Source organism: Equus caballus, chromosome 5 (genome assembly GCF_041296265.1).
Source record: "Equus caballus isolate H_3958 breed thoroughbred chromosome 5, TB-T2T, whole genome shotgun sequence".
Taxonomy (NCBI): Eukaryota; Metazoa; Chordata; class Mammalia; order Perissodactyla; family Equidae; genus Equus; species Equus caballus.
The window spans coordinates 55,671,469-55,699,459 of record NC_091688.1 but is presented as its reverse complement, the minus strand read 5'-3'; the positions used below and the strand labels follow the sequence as shown (position 1 = coordinate 55,699,459).

The following is a 27,991-nucleotide window of genomic DNA, read 5'->3' as shown; positions in this document are numbered from 1 at the left end:
CGGCCTCTAGGAGTAAAGATTTTAATCTTAGCTTTGCTTCTTACTTACTGAGTGATATTGTGCAAGTTAATTGTCCTCTCTGAGCCTCACTTTCCTTAGGTGTAAAATGGTACTTCCTGTCCTATGTATTTCATAGGGGGTTGGTGAGATTAAACTGAGAGACGAATGCAAGGAAGTACTTATTAAGAACATAATCCACGGACCTGGGCTTTTGTACAATAAATAATGCAACCTTCTCAGAAGATTATATCATGTATTGCTGAATTAAAAAGAATTAACTTGTTGGAACAGTCAATGTGGTCTCTTGGGAAACAAGCAGCTTAAATACATTAAGGCAGGCACCATCTTAGCAATGAATGAACTAAAATAACCAACTTATTTTTATGAGATCTGAATACAAATTGGTCCCAATTGCATCCCAAGGATTTTAAGTTTAAGATCTCTACATATTACTTTTTAAAAGGGTTGGGATACATAAAGTGAGCACCTATGAAAATACATACTCCAGAGAGCGACACAAATGATCCCCCATTTGCCGAATTACTGCCCACCTCAATCACATTTGCATGGATTAATTCAAGGCAAGGAGTGTGCCTCAAATAAATGACGATTCAGATAGCTGTACCTTCTTTGTTTCTCTTTGGCCACAGCATTTTGTTGATGAGATTTAGAACATTGCTCTATTCGAAGTCTACAAAGCATTAGTCATCAAATGAAGCCAATAATTAGGTATACCAAAGTAAATGTCCCCAAACTATCAATTTTTGCATGTGAGGAAAGCTGCCTTTATTGGAGTACACAGACCACAAGATATAAAAGCCTTTTTGTGATTAGTTGAAACTTTCCTATAGAAATCCCACCAATTTCTTCACCTCCTGGCACACAGGATACGCTAATTCTTTGGCTTTTGCTGACCCAACATGTAAAACCTTCTCTAGGTGGTCTTTGTCCATCTTCAGTTTTTCAATTTCGCTCTTAATTGGAGCAAATTTCTCAATCACAGCATCTGCCACCACCAGCTTGTAGCGAGCGGTGTCCATGCCAGTGCTGCGACGGACCACTTCCTCCACAGGGAGTCCTGTCACTGCAGCATGAATGGCCACCATGTTGGAGACACCCCCTCGGCTGGCTGGGTCGTAGGTCACCTCCGAGGTGAAATCTGTCACAGCCTTGCGGAATTTCTGCACTATCTCCTCTGGGCTGTCTGTTATTCTGACGGTGGCCAGTTTATCAGGGTCTGATTTCGACATTTTGGCAGAAGGATCCCGGAGCGATTTCACTTTCTTCATCGACGCTAAGTAAAAACACCAACATACACATACCAAAAACAAAACCAAACAAAAATAACAAAATAAAAAACCACCACCAGGAATGTCAGTGTCTAGATCTTTAAAAAATACCAGAATACCAAGTGACTTTATTATTTTTATCCGATTATATAAATATCAAATACTCGTGAAAAATTCAAGCGATGTATATAAGCATGAAAGTAAAGATCATCTGAAATATTAATAATACTAACATTTTGTGGATCATATTTTTATGCATCTTTTAATGCATATGTACATGTAAAATGTATAATCTTACACAAATTAAACTGTATCAATCCTACTGTTTTTGCTGTGCACAGCTTTCAAAAACGTATTGTCTATTTCTTTCCTCTCCCTCTCTTTCCTCTCTGCTCTTCTCTGTTAGCCAATCACCCTCTGCCTACAACCACTGCCTTTCCTGCCTTAAAACCAATTTTAACAACCTGTGGCAATCCTTCCATTTTTTTTACCCATGATTATATAAGTATATACCAACACACACATGGGAGAAGTGACTTGTTTATTGTTCTGATAGAATCAAGATGTTAAGCCGTGCTTCATAAACCAGTGTTGTCAATAATTGCCTATTTTATGGCTATTACCAAAGCACATAAAGTTGAAATAGGTAAGATAATAATAGGCCAAAACATTCAAATATTACTTATTGCTAAAAGAAGGTTGATTTCGATGCATGGGGTGCCTTAAATTTATTTCTGTGAACAGTTGGAATAAGTTAGAAATTTACACCCGCCTTATGCTTCTAAATTGATACTAGGCACATGTTATACTCCTTTAAAATGCTGTCGGCTTAATAAAGATGGAAAAGCTCAGGTTCAGTGATTTCTGCCTCTGCCTCAAGTTTACATTGTGACCAAAATGCTGATAGAGATTTACAGCTTCTTTCCTCAAGAAGACTCCAGCCCAGCCCAGCCCTGCCAGCTGTACTTGGGGTTTTAGGTTCAGAAGGTCAACTGTATGTTCCATCTCCACTGTGCATTTAAGAAGGCAGAGTGTGAGAATGAGCAATTCCCTCTTGTTTTATTTGGATTATGATTCAGCAGTTCTCACTCTTAGGACTTTTGTTTCTCGTGAATAGGGAAGACAAGCTTAACTGGCTCTGGAATCAGAGGAGCTCAAGGTAGGGCCCAGCTTTGTCACTAACTAGATACATGATTTGGACACAAAGTGAGCCTTGGCAAGCCTGAATTTCCTCGTCCACAAAATGGGGAAAGATACCTGTTCTACCAAATGGCAAATACTTTATAAAAGAAAATTATTATCTTTAGTTTCTAGTCTCTCCCATACTTTTCAAACTTTTTATTCAAACTTTTTATTGGTTATTTGCTATTCAATAATCCAACGAGGTCTACTAGTCCTACATTACAGAAAAAGATGGGGATTCCAGCTATAAATCCTGAAGCCTGTCTACAAGAAAGCCAAATTTGGTCCCAAGAAAGTTCCAAGGCTCCGTCCATTATCCAATCCTCTCTTCAGAACACCCTGATCTAACAATCACGTATGTTACTTACTTAGAATGGACTTGGGCACCGGGAAGAATTCCCCATACTTCTTGTTAAACCCTTGTGCTAGATCCTGAACCAGCTCCATGTGCTGGACTTGATCCTCTCCGACAGGAACGTGTGTGGACCTTTAATAAAAGACAGAAGACTCAGCAAGGCTCCTGCTTACCCCGAAATGGTATTGCAAGCAGCTGCATTTCCTGTGCCTTTTTCACTGTTGGTGTTCAACAAATTTTCACCGACTACAGAGGGAATGTTGAGACCCCAGTCTTTATCTGTGTCTCAGACAAATGTGAAAGAGACGTTTGTCTACTCTAGTTCTGTTTCTTCCATAGCAGAAGAACACAGCCATCAACACCAGCGTGACAGGCTCTTGCTGGGAGGGAGGAATGGTATCTTACATAGTGTATGCTCCAAGCATAATTGTATTCTAAAAGCACTCCTCGGCCCCTCACCCAGTCAGCACATATTATCCTAGCCCTGACCAGATGCTTTTTACTTCAGAGCTGTGCTCACACTTGAAAGACACTCCACCCCACTCTTCAAATCAAAGATGGCAGAAGGCTCTTCAGGCAAGAGTTCTCCCCCCAGTCATGCAGGGAGTAACTCAAGATCTTTTTGGAATATGCTCCTTTGTTTTCAAGTAAATTGCAATCACAGGACAATTAATATGCTGCAGGGAACTTAAAATAAATGAAAAACTCTATTAGTACAGTGTAGATGGATCTCAAAAACAATGTTGAATGAAAAAAGCAAGTTGCAGAAGACACGTACAGTAGACTGGCATTTGTGTAAATCTTAAAGTACATATGAAAATAATGTATATATTGTTTACAGATGCACAAGTATAAAAACTTACTGGAAGCTCCTCTACAAATCTATGACTGTGGCTGCCTCCAGAGAAGGAGGTAAGGGAATGGGCCTGGGGAAAGGAACAAAGGAGACCCGAATTTTATCTTTAATATTTTATTTTATTAAAAAATGAAAATGTGAAACAAAAATTATCGTAATATAGGGACTTTATAATTATTTTAATCCCATATTTCAAGTTTGCAGCATTGATTCAGGATGAGGCATGTCAAACAAGGGAGGAATTAACCATTAGAGAGACTGGTTGATGGGGAAAACTTTACACTGAAGTATTACAGGGGAAGGAGACAGGTGATTCCAAGTCTTTAATGTTTAGCTGGGGGTTTACACTTGATAATACAGTTAATGAAGTGCTGTAGTTTTTTTTTTTGTTTCTTTTTTGCTTGAGGAAGATTTTCCCTGAACCAATATCCATGCCAATCTTCCTCCATTTTCTATGTGGGTTGCTGCCACAGCATGCCTGTCAATGAGTGGTATAGGTCTGCACCCAGGGAACTGAACCCAGGCCACGGAAGCAGAGTGCACCGAACTTAACCATTAGGCCATGGGGTTGGCCTCTAAAGTGCTGTAGGAAGTTTAATGTTAATAATCAAGGAAGTTTAACATATTCTCCCTGGGAAAGCGATAGCCTTAAAGTGAGCTTGAATATTTAAATGAAAATTGTACATTTTAAGTGGAAAAATAACAGCTTTTCAAAACAGCCACAGAAAAGGAAACTGCTAGAAAATGACACTACTTTGTTATAGAGAGGACTTCCTAGCCCTGTGGTTAATTAGTGGTTTTTGAAAAACTTGCAGTGATCTTATTATTTTCCTTGTGAATTACTGGCTACAGGCTACTGGTCCATTTACCATAACTGTGTAAAGCAAGAGGAAGTGAACATAGTTTTGACCAGCTTAAAGACGAGCCACATTAATACAGTAAAATACTTGAGAAAATTTGGAAAAATTTCTCATAATTTTGCAATCATTTTTATTTTTGCAAATTACTTTCTATTCTTTGTTCCTGTTTATATGGATGCATATTTTTACATAACTGCAGTTATAATATGCATATCATCTTTTATGTTAACGTAATAGACATTTCCCATGTTTCTATGTAGTCTTCCTTAATAGAATTTTAATAGATGCATGAGTGTTCCTGTACTATTGTTACAGAACCATAAGGAACTTATACTATTTTGTGGCAGATTCTTTTGAATATTCACATAGGGGGAAATTTTGATTCGAGTGAAAAAGCTTATCTTTTACAATAACCCAAAAGTCCTGTGGAGACAAATCTGGTGAATGAATGTTCAATACTTTTTGGTCAAAAACAAAGTATGATTGTCAGTTAATGAAACTAATATTTGTATCATAAAATAATTCTGAATATATTTCCAAAAGAAACACTGATAGGTGTTTTGAATATTAGACAAGCAATAGGTTTCAAAGCAATTCTTTGACATGTCTTTTGGATAGAAGTAATACATTTTATTTATTGAAAATTCCCTGAATATTAGTTGTGTTTTCATACAGCTGTTCAAATACTCATGCAGTCGCTGCTGTGTGTGTGTGTGTAAAATGCAGTATAGCACTCACTTAAGAGCACAGGCTTTAGGGTTAGGCCAGCTTTAAATCCTGACTACCAGTCTCATTTTGTGTGACTTTGGGTAAATCACAGAATTTCTATCATAGGCAACTTTCTTACTGTAAAATAGGAGTAATAATATTTACTCCATACTATTGTTGTGGAGATGAAAGAGGCAATGCATGTAAAGTGCTGAGCAAGTGCCTGAAATTAGGTAAGCCTTCAAATAATAGTAGCTATGTAGGGAATCGAATTCTAGAATGGTCTATTGTATTCACAATGCTGCTCAAGACACACTCCCTAAACAACTAGAGGTGCACTCGTGACCTGACTGTGATTCCAACTTCCCTCTAGCTTGGCCAGAAACAGGGACAGTTTGTGAGGGAAAACAAGCCCAGGGTCATCACACATATTTAGCAAAGTGGATAATCAAGACCTGATGAATATTTATTTATTTACAAATAAATCTTCACACAGGAGTAAAAAGAAAATAGAACCAACAGAGAGCAATGTGTTGGCTTTTTTCCCTTTTGTCTCCTAAATGTTGACGTTTCTAAAAACAGTCTTTGCTCTCTAGTCCTCTCCCATCATTGGAGAGCTTATCAACTTTTACATGGGGATCCATGTATCCCTTCTCTTCCGATGATTACTAGGGCTGTCTCTAGCTCTGCCATCTCTCTGAGGGGTTAGGATTGTACCTCTGCCTTCCTGCTAGATATTGGCATTAAATACCCTACACTTACTCCCAACTCAACGCTCAAAAATCAACGTTCCAGGTTTGAAATGACGTCAGCATTGTAGTCCTCTCTCAATTTCTTACTAAAACACCCGTGAAGACAGAGGAAATGTAAATAACTGAAAACTAGCATCAAGAGTGAGAACTACAGACAGACTTCAAGAAGACTTTTCATTAGCTGTGAAGACCAACAGAACTGAACTGAAAAGAGCAACTGGTTGAGCTTCTTGTGGTACATAGTCAGAACAAATGCCCCCAGAAACCTATCCTAATTGAGATGAGGGCAGACAGCCCTCTACCGCAGCTAGAGAGATACTGACCCTTTTCTCCTCATCAGCCTGATTCTTTCTATATTCATTCATGACATCAACTCTCCGAAAATAACTGTACAAGCAGCGGAGGCAGCAGGAACTGGTCATGAGGCTTTGCATCCTCCCAAGAATGAGAATGTAAGCTCCATGAGAGCAGGGACTTGTTTGTCTTGCCCACAACTGTGCCCCAGGACACAGAACATTTTCTTCCTAGGGATGGGCAGCACTAAAGGAACATATGTTGAAAGAATGAAGTAAAAAGTCAAGTCCTAAAGGTGAGAGACTGAAGCAGGATGAGACCTGGTGACTGTTTTATTTCATGTAATACTTCTGTCCAGAGAGTGAAAGAGCCAGGCAGGCAGTAGGAGAAAAATCTGTCTCAGGCCAGCAGTACTAATCTAGTCGAGCAATTGGACTAGGAGCGAAGCACACTGTTCTGCCCTCCTGTTGAATTCTGAGCGGGGAATTGCGCTAGCATCCAAGTAGACAGAAGGTGGACAGAAAATCATACATTTTGTCTATTGGAAGACACTATTTGAATATAGTTTTCTTGTTCCAATATGGATTTAAAAAGCTCAACACATAAAAATCAATCAAGCAAACAAAAAAGGAAAAGACCCCAATATGGGGCCTATGAAAAATGTTGTGGAACAAGGGAAAGGGGACTTCACCCTTGACACCCTGAGGAAGATCAGACATTTGAAAACGAACTTTTACAAGAAAGAGTTTTGTTTTGTTTTTTAAAGAAAACTGGTTGGTAACCTCAGTAGGATTCAAAATGACATGGCTGTTGTAAGACAAGAGCAAGAAACCACAAAAGGAGAAAAACATAGGTGGTGACAGAAAATGAAGAGAAAGTGAAATGATGACGTAAAGAAAACCAAACACATAGCAGAAGAATCAGGAGCAGCAAGGAGCAGAATCCTGAGGACGGGTCGTAGCCGTGACCTGGATGAGAACTTGGAGCTCTTCAAGAACTCAGAGCAAGAGGAAGAAGAGAGAGATGTGACAAGCAAGTGACAGGTTGGAGGACTGTCCTCTGATCTAAGATCACGGCCCTCCTCATGAAGACATCAGGACCTTCTGAATTAGCAGTAACCGACAGCTGAAGGAGACTACTGCATTAAACACAAACAAGTAAGCAGACAAAACTGAGTGTGCGAACTGAAGGGGTGCAGCAAGTTTCAAGAAAAAACACTAGAAACTCACACTGAAACAACCCAGAAAAATCTCTGAATTACAAAGTTAAAGTAAAAGTCCTATCTGCCACAGTCAGAAAACAAAAACAAAAATAAGAAAAATCAGGTTGATAACACAACAAGGGAACAATGTTTATAGGGTTGAAAGAAAAAGATATTAAAAACCTAGGCCTGCTGTCTTTATGTGTGAACTATAATAATAATTATGCTGATCATAATAAAGCAGCCAATAGCTATTGAACACTTCCTATATGCTGTACGCTTTGCTAAACACTTTTAATGTCTTGTCATTGTTCTTAGCTTCCATTTTACAGATGAGGCAAACTGAATAGAAAGAAATTCTCAAGCATGTAAGGACTGGGAAAAATTTTCAGTCAAACCTAAGGACTTAAGAACTCAGAAACAGAGATGCCGAAGTATAAAGACCGACTGAAAACACTAAAAACATCAAGTATAAATTTTGGTTACAATGTGAAATAGAAAATAATGTAAAATAAAATCAATCCATTCATAACAACAATCTTTGTTGAAAATCCCAGGTTAGTTTACAAAATCAAATGAAAGTGTGAGTATAGACTGAGGATCTAAAAGTGTGACTGATAGCCCATCCTACCACAGGATATCATTTTTCATTTGGAATGATTAACAAAAGATTCAAAAAATATTTTTGAAAAGTGAGAAACTGATACACAAATGGACAATGGCCAAACAATATATGACAAGAAACTCTGACCCCAAATCTCTGGAGCAACCAGCCCAGGAAGCCAAACCACACCCTCCGCAGAAGGGTCAAGGCTTGGTCAGTGACTGCCAATGTCCCAATTCTTTGTCCTCACTTTTTGCAACTCAGGACCAACCAGAGAAAGCCAAACATGCTTCCCAAACCAATCATATAAGATGCCCCACTTCTAGTTGGTTACCCTCTAGCTTCCCCATGGCAGTGACCTCTAAACGGGGCACACCCGAAACCTTCCTTTCCGGTAAAGCTTCTCCACTCCACTGCCCGCCTTCGAGTCTGTGAAACACAGCTGACGGTGGCTGACTCCCTTGCTGTGGCAAGCTCTGAATAAATAGCCTCTGTCTGTTCTCATTTGGGTGGTCTTTGTTTAATTGAAAGATGATTACTACTGGAATTAAAAACAGAAAGCACACCTTCTGAATCGTTGGAATAGATAAAAGCAAAGAAAGCAGAATCTATATAGCAAAAGACAGAAAACAAAGAAACAGAAAAAACAGAAAACACTCAATGATGTGGAAAAATATAAGATGAAAAAACCAGAATGCAAATTTTTTGGAAAATACATACAATATGTATTTACGTAACGGAGAGGCCACAGTGGTTGGACTGGGGACTCTGGCATCAGGCAGTGCTGGGGTCATATTCCTGCTCTGCCACTTACCAGTTGGGTGTTCCTGGGCAAGATATTCAACCTCCTTAAGTCTGTTTTTTCATTTTTAAAACTGACTAGTAACAGTTCCTACTCATGGGGTAGTTTGAGGAGTGAGTAAAATAGTGCATGCAAAGCTGATAGTTTAGTGCCTGGTACACAGAATGCAAACAAGAAATGTTAGCCTAAAAAACCGGTTTGAAGGAAATGCACCAATATGTTAGCAAGAATAGAAATAGTAGCAGTGATTTTTAATTTCTTTCATGTTGAATATAGAAAGAATGTTTAAACTATATTAGAACATTGAAATAAACCTGTGAGAAACTGTTGACTCTTCCACTACCAGACCCTATAAAGACGGAAAACGAAATCATGTAGACTGGATAGTTTACAATTCACATGTCTAAGGCGGGAGCTGGATCTGTTGAACAGACTGCTCTTCTATCCTACTAGAATGTTCCTCCCTTAATTCCTGCATGTTGGCTCCTTTATTTCAGGTCTAAATTTAAATATCACCTCCTCAGAGAAGCCTTCTCTAATCACACTCTACAAAGTTGGTTTCTAACTTCTATTCTTTTTCACAGTATCCTGTTTATTTTCTTTCTTTTTTTTATTAGCACCTGCGCTAACATCTGTTGCCAATCTTTTTTTTTCTTCTTCTTCTCCCCAAAGCCCCCAGTACATAGTTGTATATTCTAATTGTGAGTGCCTCGAGTTGCGCTATGTGGGTTGCTGCCTCAGCAGGGGCTGACAAGCGGTGCCATGTCTGCATCCAGGATCTGAACCAGAGAAACCCTGGGCCACCGAAGTAGAGAGGGCGAACTTAACCACTCGGCCATGGGGTGGCCCCTATTTTCTTTATAGTATTAATCCCAATCTAATCATTTTATTTCACTTGTTTATTTAATTGCATATTATTTTCTCTCTTGCTCAAAAGTAAGCTTTTTGAGAGCTTGGCTGCCTTGCTTTTCAATAAATTTGCAACACCTAGTAGAGTTGCCTGGTATGTATGAGGATCTCAATAAATATTTATTCAATAAATGAATGATCTTTAAGAGGAAATCACTATAATCTATATAGTTTTATACCAAGAGAAAAATTATAAAACAATCAGTTTGTGATCAGCATAGAGGATAAGAGCATGGACTCAGCAGTCATTCTATCTGAGTTTAAATCACAATCCACCAGCTTCTAGGTGAGTTACCAGAGCCAGGTGTCTGCCCTTCTCTAAGCCTCTGTTTCCTCTGCAAAATGGGGATCCTGGTGGGGCCCCCCTCACACAGTTATTTCACGGATTAAATGAGATAACCAAGCATAGTCCTTGATGGTAAGAGCTCAGTAAACACTAGCTATTGATATCACATATATTCATTAATATCTGACATGATAAAGGACAAAATGGTACAAGAAAGATACTATTAGGGATCTTGCGGTGAGGTGCATTGTGACTTTTTTCAAACCAGGATCATTTTCTGTTTTGACAGCTGACTCACACCACAACCATAAAATAGCAACATATAATCCCAGAGACAGTCACAGATTAAGGCAGCAGATTTGATATGGGGAGAAAACATATTTGAAACTGACCGTTCACATTCTGAGTAGGTAATCTCAAAATATAAATAGTATGTTATAGGAATTCTGAGAACTCTTTTAATTTAAGGAAAACAAGGACAGGACAATGAATAGAAAGGCAAAATGCAGGGACCATGACATTGGATTAGGAAGTGGTTTCTCTTCTTCTAAGGTCAGCAAATGAATTTAGGTAAGTCTACAAAATGACTGTTAGGGATATGTCCACGCAGCGTGGAGTGGGAAGTCACTGGCTCAATGAGTGGTAAAAATAAAAATGTTCCTTCTTATTTTCCCTCGGTGCCCGTAAGCCCGCATGCGCTCTTCCACGCGGAGCACAAGCACACGCCTTACCTTTGCAAATTTCTCTTCTTTGGCGACTTTGCTACTCCTGTCTTGTAATTACCTACAGTGAGGCTGACATGCCGAGGTCACCTTGACTCTCCCAAACCAAATTAGCCAACAGGGTGGGTTAAAAAGCAATTACAGTAGCCCATAGGAAATCACAATGGACTGCAACTAACACAGAAAAAACAATTACCATAATCAATACACTTTAAGCACATCAAAATGAATATTTCCACATGTCAAAATGGTTCCAGATTCACCAAGCAACCAAACTAAACAGAAAACACATTTAGTTTTCACAATGACTCTGCATGTGTCTTTGCCTATGTCGGATCCTTGCCTCTTTTCTTACAATTCTGTGAGGTTTTGCTTTTTAAAAAAAGGATTAAAAAATTTTAATGTTTTTCAACTGGTCCTATTGTTCTCCTTCGCTTTTTCATCTGATTTGAGTTTGTTTGTTTGTAGTCTTTCCTCCCTCTGCTCCCACTGCTCCTTTCACCTCCTATAATTCATCTTGGCCTTGACTTCTCCTCCATTGAGTTTACACTTTACATTAATTCAGCCTGTCTTTGATTCTGCTCACTTATGGGGCTTATTCTCTTCACATTTTCAACCTCTCTCCTCAGAGTTTTCCTTTCACTTCAAATAATTTAGAGCTGTTCTTTTAAAATTTATACCCTACATAATGATATCCATATTAGTGTCTTCTCTTTTTCTCCATTTTCTTTTTTTTTCATTTACTCTGACTGTGCTTTCTTAGACACAACATAAAACAAAAGTCTTTCATAATTTTGATTGTTATAACTTCTGTCACACAATAATGCGTCTGATCTTCTTCTTTGGTGACTAAACCATTTTTCTTTTGTTTAGTTCCTCGTTGCATATACATTTACTTGGGATCTACCCCACCCCTCTGGCAGAATTAGTGTCCAGATGAATAATCTTTGCCCACATATATCTGCTTACAGAGATTTGTTCCCTTTTTTTTTCCTACTTTTTTGGCTGTGCTTGTGTGTTCTCCACAGCCTGGCTGGGACAGGAGTTTGGTGCTGTTTCTCCTTTTGTAAAGGATTAATTCACCATCACTGGTTGCTCATTGGGTATGCTGTAAAGACTCCCTAAGTTAGCAATTACTTACTGAAAACCTATGATGTGCAAGGACTGGTGCTGAGTACTGTGAGAGATATAATGAAGGTGTTACCTTCTAGGGAGGTAAGGCCTGCAGTAGAAGAGAGAATACTGAATGAAGCTATAAATTCTTCTGGTGAGTCCTCTTTCAGTATTCCCGATGTCAAGTGAATGGTAGCACCATCAATCCAGTTGCATAAGTCAGAAACCTAGGGTCATCCCTGATACTCCTTCTCATATACATCCAATCCATTAAGAAGTCCTAAACCTTTTATCCCCCATAATTTGTCTACTCTCTTCATCTTTACCATCACCATCATGGTCCAAACAGACCAGTGAAAGAGCCTTTTAATAGACTGCCCCTGCTGTTCTTGTCCCCTACAATTCATTCTCTGGATTTTAATCAGTTCTCTTTTAAAAGTACAAACCAGATTATTTCACTCTGTCCTTAAGATGCAGAGATAGCTTTGCACTGCTTTTAGGAGAGTGCACTGGATGGTCTCTTGACATCTCAACCCATGCTCCCTTCTATGCTATTTTTTGATTTTCAGGGGTTAGCAGCCTGGAAGCTACATTTCTCACACTGCCTTCCAGTAAGCTTCTAGTGTAGCCTGGGCACTTGCCCAATAGCTGGAAAGTGAAAGACAAAGAGAAGAAATTATTGCTTAGGCAGTTGCGGGTGAGTGGGTGGACATCAGCAGACTGCTAAGACGAGGTTTGGCCAGCAGCTTTCAGCATCTCACAGAGATTCAGAACTGGCCTCACAGAAAGGATGCGATTCAAGAACTGGTCTGAGTCTCCAAAGCAGCTTCAGGGGCTCACGACCTCCATGGTCCTCAGAGGCGGCCGTCTGATCCCCAGACATGACAGTGACTCAGCTCTTCTCTGGAATTACCAAGCCTGAAGTTTCCAACTGACCAATCATTTAAATCTCTATACGCCCTGTTCTGAGTTTGGCTTGGTTCTGCTTACTCACAGTTCCTTGAGACCTCTGTGTCCCCATTTTTCTATGTAATCTCAGTTTTTGCTTTTCCTGTCATCTTATCCTCTTCCCATATCTCTCTGTTCAAGTTCTTGAAGGAGAAACTGATTAGTCCAGGTAATCACTTCCATCTCTACTTGAGTAGATTTAGTGGTACTTCTCCAAAACTTAAATTTGTTATTGTAAAATGGGGATAATACCACCACCTATCTTACAGAGCTGTTGTCGGAATTTGAATAGATAATGTGTGTGTAGCAGCTAGTATGGCACCTGGCAAATAATGCTCAACATACGTAATTCCATTTCCCTCAAGCCACACATAGTGCCTTTTTTCTGGGTCAGTGGCATTATATGTACCTAATAAGTATTCACTGCATATTAATAAAAACTATACATGTGTGTGTGTCTGTGTGTATATATATATAGAGAGAGAGAGAGAGAGAGAGAGAGAAAGACATTTATTTGATCTATAGCCAGATATTTGAAATTTGATATTCAGAAAGATAACAAAGATGCAAAATAAAAATTATGTACACCTGCTGTTTTTGAGTATTTTGTCCCGCTTCAAATATCTGCTATTTTATTATACTCTCAAGCTTAAGATGGTCTCAGCTTTCCATTCCCGGGTTCCTTACCAAGTTCTGTCAAAACAACTACATAAATCTTTCATACACTTATCTGGAAGGTTCCTCTTCCATTCCCTTCCCTTGTGCTTGTTCTCCAGCCCACCAAGTATCACTCGTTCTAATGCTGATTTAACAAAAGCAAACACTAAATCTATACCTAACCTGCACCAACATTTTATGAAAATGCCACACATAGATTTGCTGGTGGGAGAAAAGACACATATTTTATCCATCCTTCAACCTATCTACCTACCTATCTACATTTATAATGTAAATATTCATAGACATCCTGGCTACGACATTTTTCAAAATCCAGAAATATCTGAAACAAAACTAAACAAAAAATACCCCCAAGGGCTTGAGCTCTGTTACAGGGAAAACAATGGTACAAGCAAAAAATCAGATCTGGCTTTCAGTCTTGCTTCTGCTACATATTATCAAGCAATTAGGAATTTCTAAACTTGGGAGGAAACATAATGAGACAGATGAGAAATGTATGCTAGCAGAATGAATGCTGCAGTAAACAAGAGCTGATTTTATTGTACTTGTCTGCATGCTTTGTAGTGGTCCAAATGACATCCACACCCAGGAAATGTGGGATACGTGTGGTATGGCAACAGTGCCCATGGGAACAGTCTGAAGGAAGATGGCAGGAGAAAAGAGCCCAAAGGAACAGGGTCCATGAACTGGAGCATGTGCGGCCGGCAGCAGGAGGTCCAGCCTGAGACCAGACAGGAGGGAAATAGAGGGCTGTTTCTTTTAAGAGGAACATCCAAGTGTGTGCCTTATGTCTGTGATCTAATTATGACGTTACAGATAGATAGTTTCTAGGCTGAGGTAGGAGACAGTCATCCTGATAATTACCTAGGTTGGTAGAAAAACATTTTTATCTGTTTTAACAAAGTGTGTGTAAAATATCAGAATCCTGATGGGGATAGACAAGAATCTGCTACCACTATCTTTAGAAAAGAGGTAATAAAAAGTATCTTATGCCATTCTTAGTAGATATTCTAACCACCAAATAGATCAGTAGAAGTTGAAGAAGGAATATTTCCGTTATGGGAATGTCTTTGCTACTGGGAGGGGGAAGGGTGATAACTGAGGCTGAAAAAGAGCTCCTTCTCCTTGGAAGTATTAACTAACTGTGAGAACTGCTGGAGTCGGGGGAAGTGAGGCAGACAGGAAGCTATCGGAAAACTCTTGGTGTTTACCCACATCTGAAATAATTTTTATTCTGAGCTGAGAAAAGAGGATATCCACAACCTCTGGCTTGGCTCGAAAAGAGGCAGATTTAGGGATCTCAAGGAACTATTTTTGCCAATGTCACCTTTTTAAATGTTGCTCTTGTGTTCTTTAAATGTTTGTAATGAGGATATACGAGGTGATATTAATTCATACATAATTTGTTTAATAACCCCCCCTGAGGAATAGCTCATTAACCCACTTTATATAAAGCAACCGTGTGATTTTATCATTCTTCCTATTGTATTTTGGGCAACTGATAAAAATAAATTCATCATCAGTTTTGTATATATGATCTTATATTGGTCTGGTTGTTCCATGTGATGATCTTGTCTCCTAACATAGCTCCTGGCTCCTTAGGAAGGTCAGCGGTGGCCTGAGGAGACCATGATCATGCTCTGGTGCTCTGCTGTCCACTGACTGGCTGCACGGCTTTGGGCAAATTGCTTAATTTCATTGGGCTGCAGTTGTAAAGCACGAGAATTGAAGAAGAGGCTCTTTAAAGTTCCTTCCCACTTTACGCTCTGTGGCATCACAAAGAGGCCAACCGTTTTTGTTGAAGTTCACTTTTTTCACAGCCCTGAGCTCAGAGGACTCTCCCTTTATAGCTCCTGAACTGTTAAGGAAATCTATCACACTCATGTGCTTCCATTTCTATAGGCTGAAAAATTTCAGCCTTTGGTTCTATAAATAAGAAGGCCTTGAAAACCAAATTAGACATAAGACTGTAATCACCAAAGACATAACGATCATCAGTCACAACCAAGTGACAGCTCTCAGTCACAGAACTGCTTGGTCCATATTTCATTTAATCCTTTTTTTTTAAATTGAGGTACGTAATTTAATTAACATACATTAAATTAGTTTCAGATGTACAACATAAAGATTTGATATTGCAAAATGATCACCACAGTAAGTCTAGTTAACATGCATCACCATACATAGTTACAGAATTTTTTTCTTGTGATGAGAACTTTTAAGATGTACTTACCAAATTTCAAATATGCAATACAGTATTATTAGCTATAGCAGTCATGCTGTACACTGCATCCCCAGGACTTATCTATTTTTTATATAAACAGGAAGTTTATTCTTTTTGAATCCCTTCACCCATTTTGCCCCTTCTCACCCTCGCCTTTGGCAGTCACCAATCTGTCCTCTGCATCTATGAACTTGTTTGTTTTTGTTTAATTCTAGATTCCATATAATTGGGACCCTATGGTATTTGTCTGTCTCTGTCTGACTTATTTCACTTAGCATAATGCTTTCAAGGTCCATCCATAATGCTGCAAATGACAAGATTTCATTTCTTTTAATGGCTGAACAATATTCCATTGTGTACATATATATATACCACATTTTCTGTATCTATTCATCTGTTGATGGACACTTCATTTTAATCCTTTAATAATCCTGTGTAGTATAATTATTATTTCCATTTTACAGGTGAGAAAATCAAAGTTCTTCACAGAAACTTTCTAACTAAATATGCCACTTTATTAGGAAATGTATTATTAGATCTTTATTAGACTTTCATTTGCTATCTCCCAGAGAAAGGTGTTCTAGACTTCTCAGGACAAGTGAAAAGTCACTTATAAATCACAAATGCCATCAGGAGTCCAGCATTCAAGTTAATATAATAAACAAACACATAATCCTTATACATTAGTTTTAATCAGAAATAAAGACAGCCTGCATGTACTAATGGGCATTTCTTATTTGTAAATCTAAGCAGCTACTCTTCAGGCTGTTTCCATCATAAGTGCACAAGGGCTCTGGGGTCATGCCACAAGGTACATATACTGTCATCTGCATGCTGTTATCACATTTACATGCAAAGGATTCTAGTTCTCCTAGGGGAGAATCACTTTTATGGGTCAAGGCTTTAGGGGAAAGAGATGAAAAAAGACTGATGGAGTTTCTTTTTCCTTAGAAGCTTTCACAGTAGCAAGGCTTGGCTATGAGTGCATGCTGATTGGGAGGCTTTATCTCTAGAAGGCCAAATGGGGGGCCAAGGGAGGTAACATGGGGATGGCAGGGAAGAAATGCAAAAGAGATGGGGGCAGAAGCCCTGGCCAGCAGTACAAAGAGTGCAGGTGTTGGCATCCTCTGGTCAGATAGTTTTGAGACCCTAGTGGCAGCATTAGCGGACTAGATGGATTATGGGTCCAGGAGAAGTGAGGGTACCCTACATCATGTTGAAATACTTGCTCTCAACCTGCAAGTCCAATATAGAAACCACTAGCCACTGGTGGCTATTTAAATTTAAATTAGTTAAAATTAAATAAAATGTAAAATTCCTGTCAGCATTTCAGTTGCTCAGTAGGCACATGTGGCTAGTAGCTACTGTCTTGGAAAGTGCAGATAGAGAACATTTTCATGATAGCAGCAAGTTCTATCGAACAGCACTGCTCTAGAATCTAGATTATATGAGAAATCAACATTTAAAACTCTTCCAAGTTTAATGACTACTGCAGAAGTGTATATATTGCCTGGTGGTTAATAGCATAGACTCTGCACCCAGAATTTCTAGACTCAAATCCTGGGTCCACACCTTGCCAGCCACGTGACCTCAGGCAAGTTACTAACCACTCTGTGCCTTAGTTTCCTCATCTGAAAAATGGGGACGACAACAGTGCAAATTTTATAAGGTTGCTGTGAGGATTAAATGGGTTAATGTAGGTAAAGCACTTGTAACTGTTTATAACACATAGTAAGTTCTAGTTGAGTGTTAGCTCTTAATATTAGTTTCACATTGAAACATACTTCTGTAATTTAGTACTATTACTGGGGAATGATGCACACTGATCCACAAATCCGATCCCTTCTGTGCCCCCTTCCTCGTGAACCACATCTTTTTGGGCTTAAAGAGAGCTTAAAACACTCTCTTGTCAGCATGAGCATGCATAAGACCAGGGGTGAACTCTGCTCCTTACTTGTACAACAGAACGTCAGCTGCCTGGAGCACTGGGTATGTGAGCAGGCCCATGGTTCCATCGTGCTTCTGCTTGGTGGTCTTTGCCTGTGGGGGTGAAAAGAGAGGAGGGGAAGAAATCTGATGTGAACCTAATTATACTGCTAAATTAAGAAGTCTTCAAAGCAAGCAAAGGGTGATCTGAAGCCATCTGTAATAACACTACATCTTGGTTCCTTTTAGCAACTCTAGCGATCTTCTGGCTGGCTTGTCTTCATGCTCCAGGCTTGGGCGGGAATAAGATGAATTCGTTTTACCACTGCCTCTTTAAAGCATCCTGCTCTGTCACTGTATCTTATTCACTTAACTAAAGTAAAGGCCTAAGAGCTTTCTAGGTTCCAAATCAGACAAATTCCAGATTTCACAGGTAACGTCAGAAAATATCATGAAATTAAATTTCTATCAATTAAGATGAGTTCACCTTGAATACCCTATTGTTTCTCTGTGGAAACTTGCCAGAAAGTCTCACACCACGCTATTGACAAAACTGGAATGTTCCCTTAAAATTACATTTAAAAAAACAAAAAACAGAAAGCATGGCATTTAAAAAAGGAAACCAAAAGTAACTGTAATCTAACCAATCCTAATTATCCATCTTGATCTTTAGATGCTGAAGCAATGAGGGTAAAGCGGTTCCAATGAACAGCACAGGTTGCATAGACCAAAATATCTTCCTAATGGAGAAGCTGAGGCTGGGTCTGAAAAGCAACAGCTTCTCTCTTTAACCACCTTAATATCAGTGTTTCATAATTTAGTTGCAAACTTAACTCTTCTGGTTACTTCAAGTAGTTTCTGGCTTACAGCAACTAAGGCTATAGGCCGTTCAAAGGAAATTTGAAAGTTTGAACATGATTCTGTCAGTATGTCTCCTATTACAATGTCCATGATAGAGGCCAGTTCATAATGATCACTGGGTAAAGATGATGAAAGTATAATTTGGAAATGAGCAAAAGATAAAAGAATCCAATTTTTAAAAACTGCTACCGCATTAGATTTCATCTTTTTGCATTAGAATATTGGATCTTGAAATTACAAAGGAAGGGAAGAGATGTAGGGAGCACTAATATTACTGAGTGCCTGTCATGTGCCCCAGAAGCTTCACATCTGTGTTATCTCATTAATCCTCCAAGTAACCCTGACCTCAGCAGCCCTGACCCCACCCTTCTATCCCAGTATTCTTCCCCTCACTGCCCCAATCAAAAGCAAGCTGGTGCCCTCGGGTCCTCCCATACACTGGAACCCTTCCCTCTGAGCACTTTTCACACTTCCTGATTGCTTGTTTAATTGTCTTTTCCCAAATAGACTACAAGCAGCTATGTCCATCCATCCAACCATCCATCTTGTTGATTACTGTACCTGCAGCACCTAGTGTGATATGGGACTGCAGAAGGTATCGCCTGTATTTGTTAATGAAAAAATGATCACAGAAGGCAGCAACATGCTCTAGGTCAAGGCTGGCATTTGAAATGCATTTTTTTCCCATAAATAAGACATCATGGACTAGCGGGAAAGCTTCTCTAGAATATCAGTGCAATCACTGGTAATGTGTTATCAGTAGGTCCAGAGACACTATACTTTAGAGTAGGCACACTGCCCATTAAATTAGTGTTCAGTTCTTACAAAAAGGATTTCAGCATTCAACTTAGAGTATCACAATAAAATGGGAAAGTCTTGCCTAAAACCAAAATATGGTCGAAAACATAACAAAATTTTGTTTTTAATTCCTGACAGGCAATGATTCTGCAGCATTACCAATACCTCTTATTTAGGCACTGTCACTTTAAGCTGTCTGCTTCTCTCTGTAGCATATGCAAAGGCTTTTGACCAGCTTTTGAGGAAACCAAGGGCCCTGAAAATATGCCAGAAAGAGGCTTGAAACTGAAATCAGTGTTGACGTGGTTGGGGGTTACCTAATCTCAGGTTCTCCAATTGCACAAATAAGTCGAAGTAAAGTACTATGAATTATCCAGTTTATCTTTCTCAGTTGAACTTCTTAGAAAAAGTACAGCCTTAATTTTTCTGTGGGTTTGAACTGTTGCCTGGACTCAACTTGTTTAAATGTTAAATAAAATGTTGTCTCTTCTCCCCACAATGAAAACATTCTTGCCTTACTTCCAGTTAATTCCAGTGGGGATGGGAGGCAACTTCAGAGTCCACAATCCAGGAATTGTGATAGTTTGTTAATTATAATACGGTAGGTTCAGTCATCACCAAGTCTATCCAAAGTCATTCTGATTCAACCATTCACAGATAAAATCAAACAATTAATGTTACATATTTTTATCCAGTTTTTAAGTTGGAAGGAATCTTGGAGAACCCTTTCCTTTCCATTTAATACCCTGAGGCAGAGACATTAAAGATGCTGTTCGAGCCACTAGCCAGCAGGAGACCAGGGAGGCCAGTAAACTTGGGATTCTCAGAACCTAACACAAAAACAAACAGAGACGGGAAAAAATATCTGCCACTCTGAACTCCTTTCTGTTTACGAATCGGATCGCTGGCATTTACCTTCCACTGGTGTAAATGTTGTAATCGGGGCAGTCTGACCATGCAGGTAAGGATCCAACTTAATTGTGTATGTTCAGGTACCTAAAGAAATAAAACAGAACATTAGCAAAGGTGGTCAATATTTTCTTGCATATAAGGCAAAACTAAACAAACAACAAGTCTTACCTTAAATGGTTGAAAAGACCCCAAATCAAGGTAATTAAAAAAATGACAGATGAGGGGGCTGGCCCCGTGGCCGAGTGGTTAAGTTCGCACGCTCCGCTGCAGGCAGCCCGGTGTTTCGTTGGTTCGAATCCTGGGCGCGGACATGGCACTGCTCATCAGACCACGCTGAGGCAGTGTCCCACATGCCACAACTAGAAGAACCCACAACAAAGAATACACAACTATGTACCGGGGGGCTTTGGGGAGAAAAAGGAAAAAATAAAATCTTTAAAAAAAAAAAAATAAGCTTTAAAAAAAAAAAAATGACAGATGAAGGGGGATGATCCATAAAACATAGAATTTTTAGATGAAGAAGAAATCTCCAAAATTAACCAATATGATCACCAGTCTAGTGTTTAAATCCCAGCCTCTGCTTCAAAACATCTTCAGTGGGAGGGTTTCATTATGTTCTGAGGCATCTATTCCATCTTTAAAAAGCCCAGGTAATTAAGAATACACACACACACACACGGTTCAAATCCTTTCTAAATAACTTTTAAATACAAGAAAGCAGCTATAATACCTTACATGTAAATGGTAGAGAAAGGTACGGGACTTAAAAGTAGAGATTGAATCCTTTAGACCTAGAGTAATCTGAAATTTAGGAGTCACTTTGTCATCCCATGGGGTATTCTTATAGTTCAATTTCTTCCTCCTCTTCTTTCCTTGTTTTTTAAAGAAGAGGTCTATTCAACCTGAAAATATAACTTTTTCCTAATTTGTTTTTGTTTTAACCAAATTTAATCAAGTAAACAGACCTTGTAACAAATGGGATGTTTCTTGGATCCAGGCCAGGTTCTAACTGATGACCTAGAATTTAAGGCCTAGGTATCCCATTTCTAGACCCTTGAGATTCCAAGTCCTTCATCCATTTGGGCTGTTTTTGTGTCCATATGATTTCCTTAAAAAGCAAAGACTGTTGCCAACTTTGAAAAGTGGCCCCAAATGTGTTCTTTGTGGGTTTTGCAAGAGGAACATAAAGGAATGGAGCTGAATCAGTCCAGGCCTATTCTACTAGCAAGAAATCACCATCTGGTGTAAGACAGTTTCTCATTTTTCTTCTCAAGTCATGGAGAGGGAAGAGTTGTTTTTCACGTGCTTGACAAGGAATCGCTTTTAAAGTTGTGCAAGTCACTGGGCTGGATCTGTCATCTTTCTTCCAAGAGGCATCTGGGTTTCACTGAAGGCAGTGACTTTGACAGCACTGTCCATGCAAATTGCTAACTGCTGCTGTAAACAAACACTATCAGACAAAAACAGAAACCCTGGAGAGAAGCAAGAGGATTACAGTCCCTTCCAGTCACCAAGTAAAACACATTCCCATTAGAACTAACAAAACAAGAGTATTTTTTGGCATGAAGAAGTTAGAGAGAATTTTTTTTCTTCTTTACTGAATTGGGGAAAGGAACTAAAACAAAATAACTATGGACCTGTGGAAAAAAGACAAGAAACCTCCTTGCCTTCAACTCTGGCTCAAATGCTCAGCTTTGGCAAAATGCAAAAAGCTACTATCATGTCTCCAGGAAGAAGTATTTTCCTTGGAGTAGCTTTTTATTTGGACATATGGAATGAAACATTCAATATCCTGCAGAGATCTTCCTGGCGTTTCCAAATAATGGGGCATAAAATTAATCCAAATTATCCTCACACAGAAAAAAGTAGGTAAAAGGTCAAAGGCAATTAATTTTCATAATTTATCGTTAATAGTTATATGAGAAGGGTAGCATACTTCAGGGTCTGGCTCTCTTACTTTATTCATATTCATGACAACTACTTGGAAAGGTTCGGATTTCCATCTGGGGAAAAGTGAAGATGCTATCGAAATACGGTACATTCCCAGTTATGTTGTGAAACCACAAACAAAATAACAATGCGATCTGTTTCAGCCACGAAACACAAGAGCCTGGAACAAATAAGGTGGCCTGTTGATTACCCACAAACAAGTCAGCAGCGACTGAAGATTGCTGACCCCAATGGTACTAAGGAACGACATGCGCATTCTTCAAGTACAGTGGCTTTGCCTGTCTTGTTCACTGCTGTAAAACAGAGTCCGGCGCTCTGTAGGTGCTCAATAAATATCTGTTGAATGTATAATCAAAACCAGAGTCTGCAGAGAGAATGGTTAGGACCAAAAAGAATCCATTAGATCTAGCAATGGACTTGGTAATCCAGGCAAAAATCATTTCAGGAGAGTGATTGAGAGGAAGCTAAATTAGAGGGGCGTGGGTTGACGTGTGACTAGGAGGCAGGATAAGAAGACAGATCTACAGTATGGCATAGTGGTTAAGAGCTTTATCTTTGGAGGGAGGCTGCCTGAATCAGAATATTAGTTCTGCTACTTAGCTGGGTGACTTTGTGTAAGTGACCTAACCTCTCTGTTCCTCAGATTTACCATTTATAAAATGAGGTTAACAATAGTATCCTTCTGACAGTGCTGACAACAGTACTTAGCACATAGTAAGCACTCAATAAATAGTAGTTATTATTATAGATAACTTTCAGAAAGACTTTTGTTTTAACTTTTTATTTTGAGATAATTGTAGATTCACATATAGTGGTAAGAAATAATACAGAGAGATACACTTCACCCAGTTTCTCCCAATGGGAACATCTTGCATAACTATAGTATAATATCACAACCAGGATATTGAATTTCGATACAATCCATCCACCCATCCAAATTTAGATTTCATCAGTTTTACATGCATTCATTGTGTAGGTATATTTAGTTCTATGCAATATTGTCACATGTGTAAGGCACTTCCTTTTTAAGAAAGGATAAAGATGAGGATAACTAGTAGGCGTTAGAGAATAAAAATTTGTTTTGTTTTCTAAGGTGGGACAGGCCTAATCTTTATGAAACATCTTCCACTAAAACAGGAGAAAGGGAAATAATTATAGGTAAGGATATACCTTGTGGGATAGGAGTGGAGAGCAGAAAGTGAGAGAACTTCACATCTAGTGGGCTCTATTATCTCTAAAAATAGAAGGCGGTGATTAGAAACCAATGGAGCAAGAAATACAGTTAATGGAATTGCTGGGTTTGATAGGAAGGAATAAAAGATCTTCTGCAAGAGAGTTATTCAAGGCTTGAGGTTTTGCTGATGTTTTTGTGAAAGAAAGAGGGCAATCATTCGTACAATATACTCTTGGGGAAACACTAGTATTCTTCAGGGTAGACTAAAATATTCTGCTTATATAATTTAAATAATAAATAATTTATAATTTTAACAAATAATTAAAAACTTATGGAAAAAATTAAAGGAGTTGATTCCATCTTTAATTTCCTTTGGTCAGTAAGCATTTTTATCAGGATCCAAAAAGTACTAAACATAAAGCAAAAAGTCTTGAAAAATTAAACTACATTAAAATTAATAACTTCTCTGTATCAGACACCACCAAGTTACACAGTGGGAGGAGATATTTGCAAACCTATACAGAATATGTAAAGAACTCCTACAAATTGATAAGAAAAAAAGCAGATAACCCTATGAAAATAGGCCAAATGCATTAAATGCAAATTAAAGTCATAATGTGATATCACTACACACTCACCAGAATGATTAAGTGAAAAAGTAAAATAATACCAAGTATGGCAAGGATACTGAGTAAATAGAACTCTTATAGTAGGGCTTGTTGTTATTTGACCTGACTTAGAGCTCACTCAGCGGGAAAAGCCCCAATCCTGGGACATTTTTCAAAAGTAATCAGCAGCAATGATTTAATATTGCAGCTGCTTAAGGTGCTGATACCAGTAGGGGAAAACAAGAGCCTGGCCAAAAAACTTAAAGAGATGAGCTGGGAAATGATATGTTCATAGGGTGTGTTGAAAAGACGTGACATATTCCTGAGCATCTAGAAGGCCACATGCATGTGCTGAGCCATGCACATGCCCGTGAAAGACCTAAGAAGACCCTAGTCTCTCACCTCTGGCTCTCCTCGAGGCCCTGTGTAAACCCCTCAGCAAACGGTTGAAAATATAGGAACAAGGCATGTGGTAATTTCTGTTCAATCATTACCTGAGCACTAAGCTAACCCAGCAGAGACCACAGTGGCCAGACATGACAGTGAAGACAGATTTTACAGAACTGTTGCTGAAAAGTCACTAAACAATAAACAGCAACAACAAAAATGAACCGTGGGTGGTGGTGGTAGTGGGATTTCACTAGTGAATTCTAACAAACATTTAAAAATTAATACCAATTCTTCACAATCTCTTCCAGAAAGTAAAAGAGGGCACAGTTCTCTACTCATTCTAGAAGGCCAGTATTACCTTGATATCAAAATGAGACAAAGACATCACAACAAAAGAAAATTATAGACCAATAATGTGAATATAGACGCAAAAATCCTCAACAAAATACTAGCAAACCAAATCCAGTCACATACAGACAGAATTACACAACATGATCAAGTGGGATTTACTCCGGAAATACAAACTTGGTTTAACATCCAAAAATCAATCAATGTAATGCTACAGTAATCTAGACAGTGTAGTACTGGCATAAGGATAGACTATATAGATCAATGGAAAAGAAATGAGAGTCCAGAAATAAATCTACACATCTACGATCAATTGATTTTCAACAAGGGTGCCAAGACAATTCAATGGGGGAAAGAAAGTCTTTTCAACAAATGATGCTAGCACAACTGAATATCTACAGGCATATACCTACACGCAAAAGAACGATGTTGGACCCCTACTCTCACCATACATAAAAATTAACTCAAGATGGATGACAGACCCTAATGCAATAGCCAAAACTATAAAATGCTTAGAAAAAAAGATGAGTAAATCCTCATGCCCTTGGGTTAAGCAATGGTCTGTTAGATCATATGACACCAAAAGCGCAAACAATAAAAGAAAATAAACAAATTGGTCTTCATCAAAATTTAAAAATATTGTGCTTCAAAGGACATAATCAAGGAAGTGAAAGACTTCACAAAATGGAAGAAGATATTTACAAATCATATATCTGGTAAGGGACTTGTATTCAGAATATATAAAGAACTCTTATAATTCAACAATAAAAAGATAGATAATCCAATAAAAAATGGACAAAGGATTTGAAAAGACGTTTCTCCAAAGAAGACATACAAATGGCCAGTAAGTACATGAAATGATGCTCAACATCATTAGTTATTAGGAAAATGCAAATCAAAACTGCAATGAACAAAAAGACACATTGAGATACCACTTTACACTCACTAGGATAATTAAAATTTTAAAAAACAGACAACAATAAGTTTGGGGAAAGAAACAGAATTTGGAGGGTTTTTTTTTTTTTAATGCTTTTCAGTGAGGAAGATTGGCCCTGAGCTAACATCTGTTGCCAATCTTCCTCTTTTTTTTTTTTCTCCCCAAAGCTCCAGTGCATAGATTTAAGTCATTCTAGTTCTTCTATGTAGGATGCGGCCACAGCATGGCTTGATGAGCTGGGTGTAGGTCCATACCCAGGATCGGAACCAGTAAGCCCCGGGCCAGTGAAGCAGAGCACGTGAATTTAACAACTTGGCTGAGGGGCCGGCTGCTGGAATTCTCATACATTGGTGGCAGAACCCTCATACAAAGTGGTGTAGCCACTTTCAAAACAGTTTAACACTTCCTCAAAATGTTGAATATAGAGTTACCACACGACCCAGCAATTCCACTCCTAGGTGTATACCAACAAAATTGAAAACATACATCCACACAAAATCTTTCCACAAATGTTCACAGTAGCATTTTTCATAATAACTAAAAAGCAGACTTTATGTCCACTGACTGATGAATGGATGAACAAAATGGGGTGTATCCATACAATGAAATATTATTCAACAATCAAAAGAAACAAAGTACTGAGAAGTATTACAACGTACATAAACCTTGAAAATGTTATGCCAGGTGAAAGAAGCGAATCACAAAAGAACATTTACTGTATGATCCCGTTGGTATGAAATATTGAGAAAAGGCAAATCCAAGAGGACAAAGTAGGTTAGAGGTTGCCAGGGAGAGGGGAGGCGCATTGAGAGTGATGGCTGATGGGAACAGGGTTTCTTTTTGGAGTGATGAAAATGTCCTAAACTTGATTGTGGTGACAGATGCACAACTCTTTGAATATACCAAAGCCATTAAATTGCACACCTTAAATGCGTGAACTGTAGGGTCTGTGAATTATATCTCAATAAAGCTGTTTAAAAACCGTGCAGGTAGATTTCATCACAACTGTTCTTTGAGGCATCACCAATGAATTATTCTGTGGCAATAAAGATCACATAAGTTTAAGCAGCCCTGATTTTCTGATCTTTGGCCTGACTCCACTTTGCTCTACATAGGAATTCTCTCCACACAGGAGTAGGTGGCCCTCAAACCACAGCCAGCTCCAGATCTTTTCAAAATGGTTGCGAGGAGAATGGGTTCTCACCACTGAAGAAAGACCAAGATGCCAGAGCCGCTACTGAGTTTGACGAGAGTCCCCTCCTCACTTAAACACATTCCAAACAGGTTTCCACCTCCACCACTCCCCCACCACGTTCATCACTGCCGGCAATGCTGATGGTTAAGGTAAAGTTGTCTTCTTGACACCTTAAGCAGCGCATTTGACACAATGGATTGTTTCTTCCTCCTTGATTCACTTTCTTCACTTGGTTCTCTAGGCACTGCATTATTGTAGTTTTTCCCCCCTATTTCAATAATTTCTCTTCTCAGCCTCTTTCTCAGCTTCCTTCTCTTCTCCCTGACCTCTTAATATTGCAGTCACCCAGATTTTGGTCCTGGCTTCTTTACTTCTATTCTTTTTACACTCACTCTCTTTGCAATTTCATCTCATCTCATGGCTTTAACTACAATCTGTCTACCTGATGACTCCTAAAGTTTTAACTCCACCCAGACCTCTTTGCTGAACTCCAGACTCAACTATCTGTTCAGTATATTTATGTGGATATCTAGCGGACATCTCACTCAATATATCCAAAACGGGATTCCTGATCCTCCATCTCAAACCTGCTCTATCCACAGCTGCCATCTCTGTTGGTGGCAACTCTATCCTTGCAGTGACTTAAGCAAAGTCACTTTAGAGTCATTCTTCACTCCTCCTTTTCTCTCACACTTTATATCTAATCCATCTGCAAATCTTGTTGCTTCTACCTTTAAAATATATTCCAAATCTTACCACTTTCACCACTTCTGCCGTTACCACTCTGGTCTAAGGCCCCGTCAGCTCTCACCTGGATTACTGCAGTAACTTGCTACCTGGTCTCCCTGCTTCCGCGCTAGCTCCCATAGAGTTTGCTCTTAACAGCAGCCAAAGGGACCCTTTTCAAACATAGATCATGTCACTTCTCTACTTCCCACTTCCTCAGAGTAAAAGCCAAAGTCCTTACAATGGCCATCAGACCAGGCACGATCGTCTCCTCGCATTCAACCCCATAACAGCTGTGATGGGAATCCTCCCTCTCTGCCCGTGGCTCCCTCTTCTCCAGCCATACTGGCTTCCTTGTGTTCCCTGAATACACACTCCCACCT

The 27,991-nt window shown here is 39.0% G+C and overlaps 1 protein-coding gene across 1 annotated transcript in view; it reads right to left on the bottom strand.

The window, feature by feature from the left end:
- Nucleotides 1-388: 388 nt before the first annotated feature.
- Nucleotides 389-27,991, bottom strand: part of WARS2 (tryptophanyl tRNA synthetase 2, mitochondrial) — an 85,254-nt gene continuing 57,651 nt past the window's right edge. The window contains exons 3-6 of the mRNA NM_001309323.1: nt 20,284-20,364; nt 17,738-17,823; nt 2,840-2,958; nt 389-1,294 (exon numbers count right to left, since the gene is read on the bottom strand). Of these exons, the coding sequence (NP_001296252.1) occupies nt 846-1,294; nt 2,840-2,958; nt 17,738-17,823; nt 20,284-20,364 (735 nt within the window). The 3' untranslated portion in view covers nt 389-845. The remainder of the gene's footprint in view (nt 1,295-2,839; nt 2,959-17,737; nt 17,824-20,283; nt 20,365-27,991) is intronic.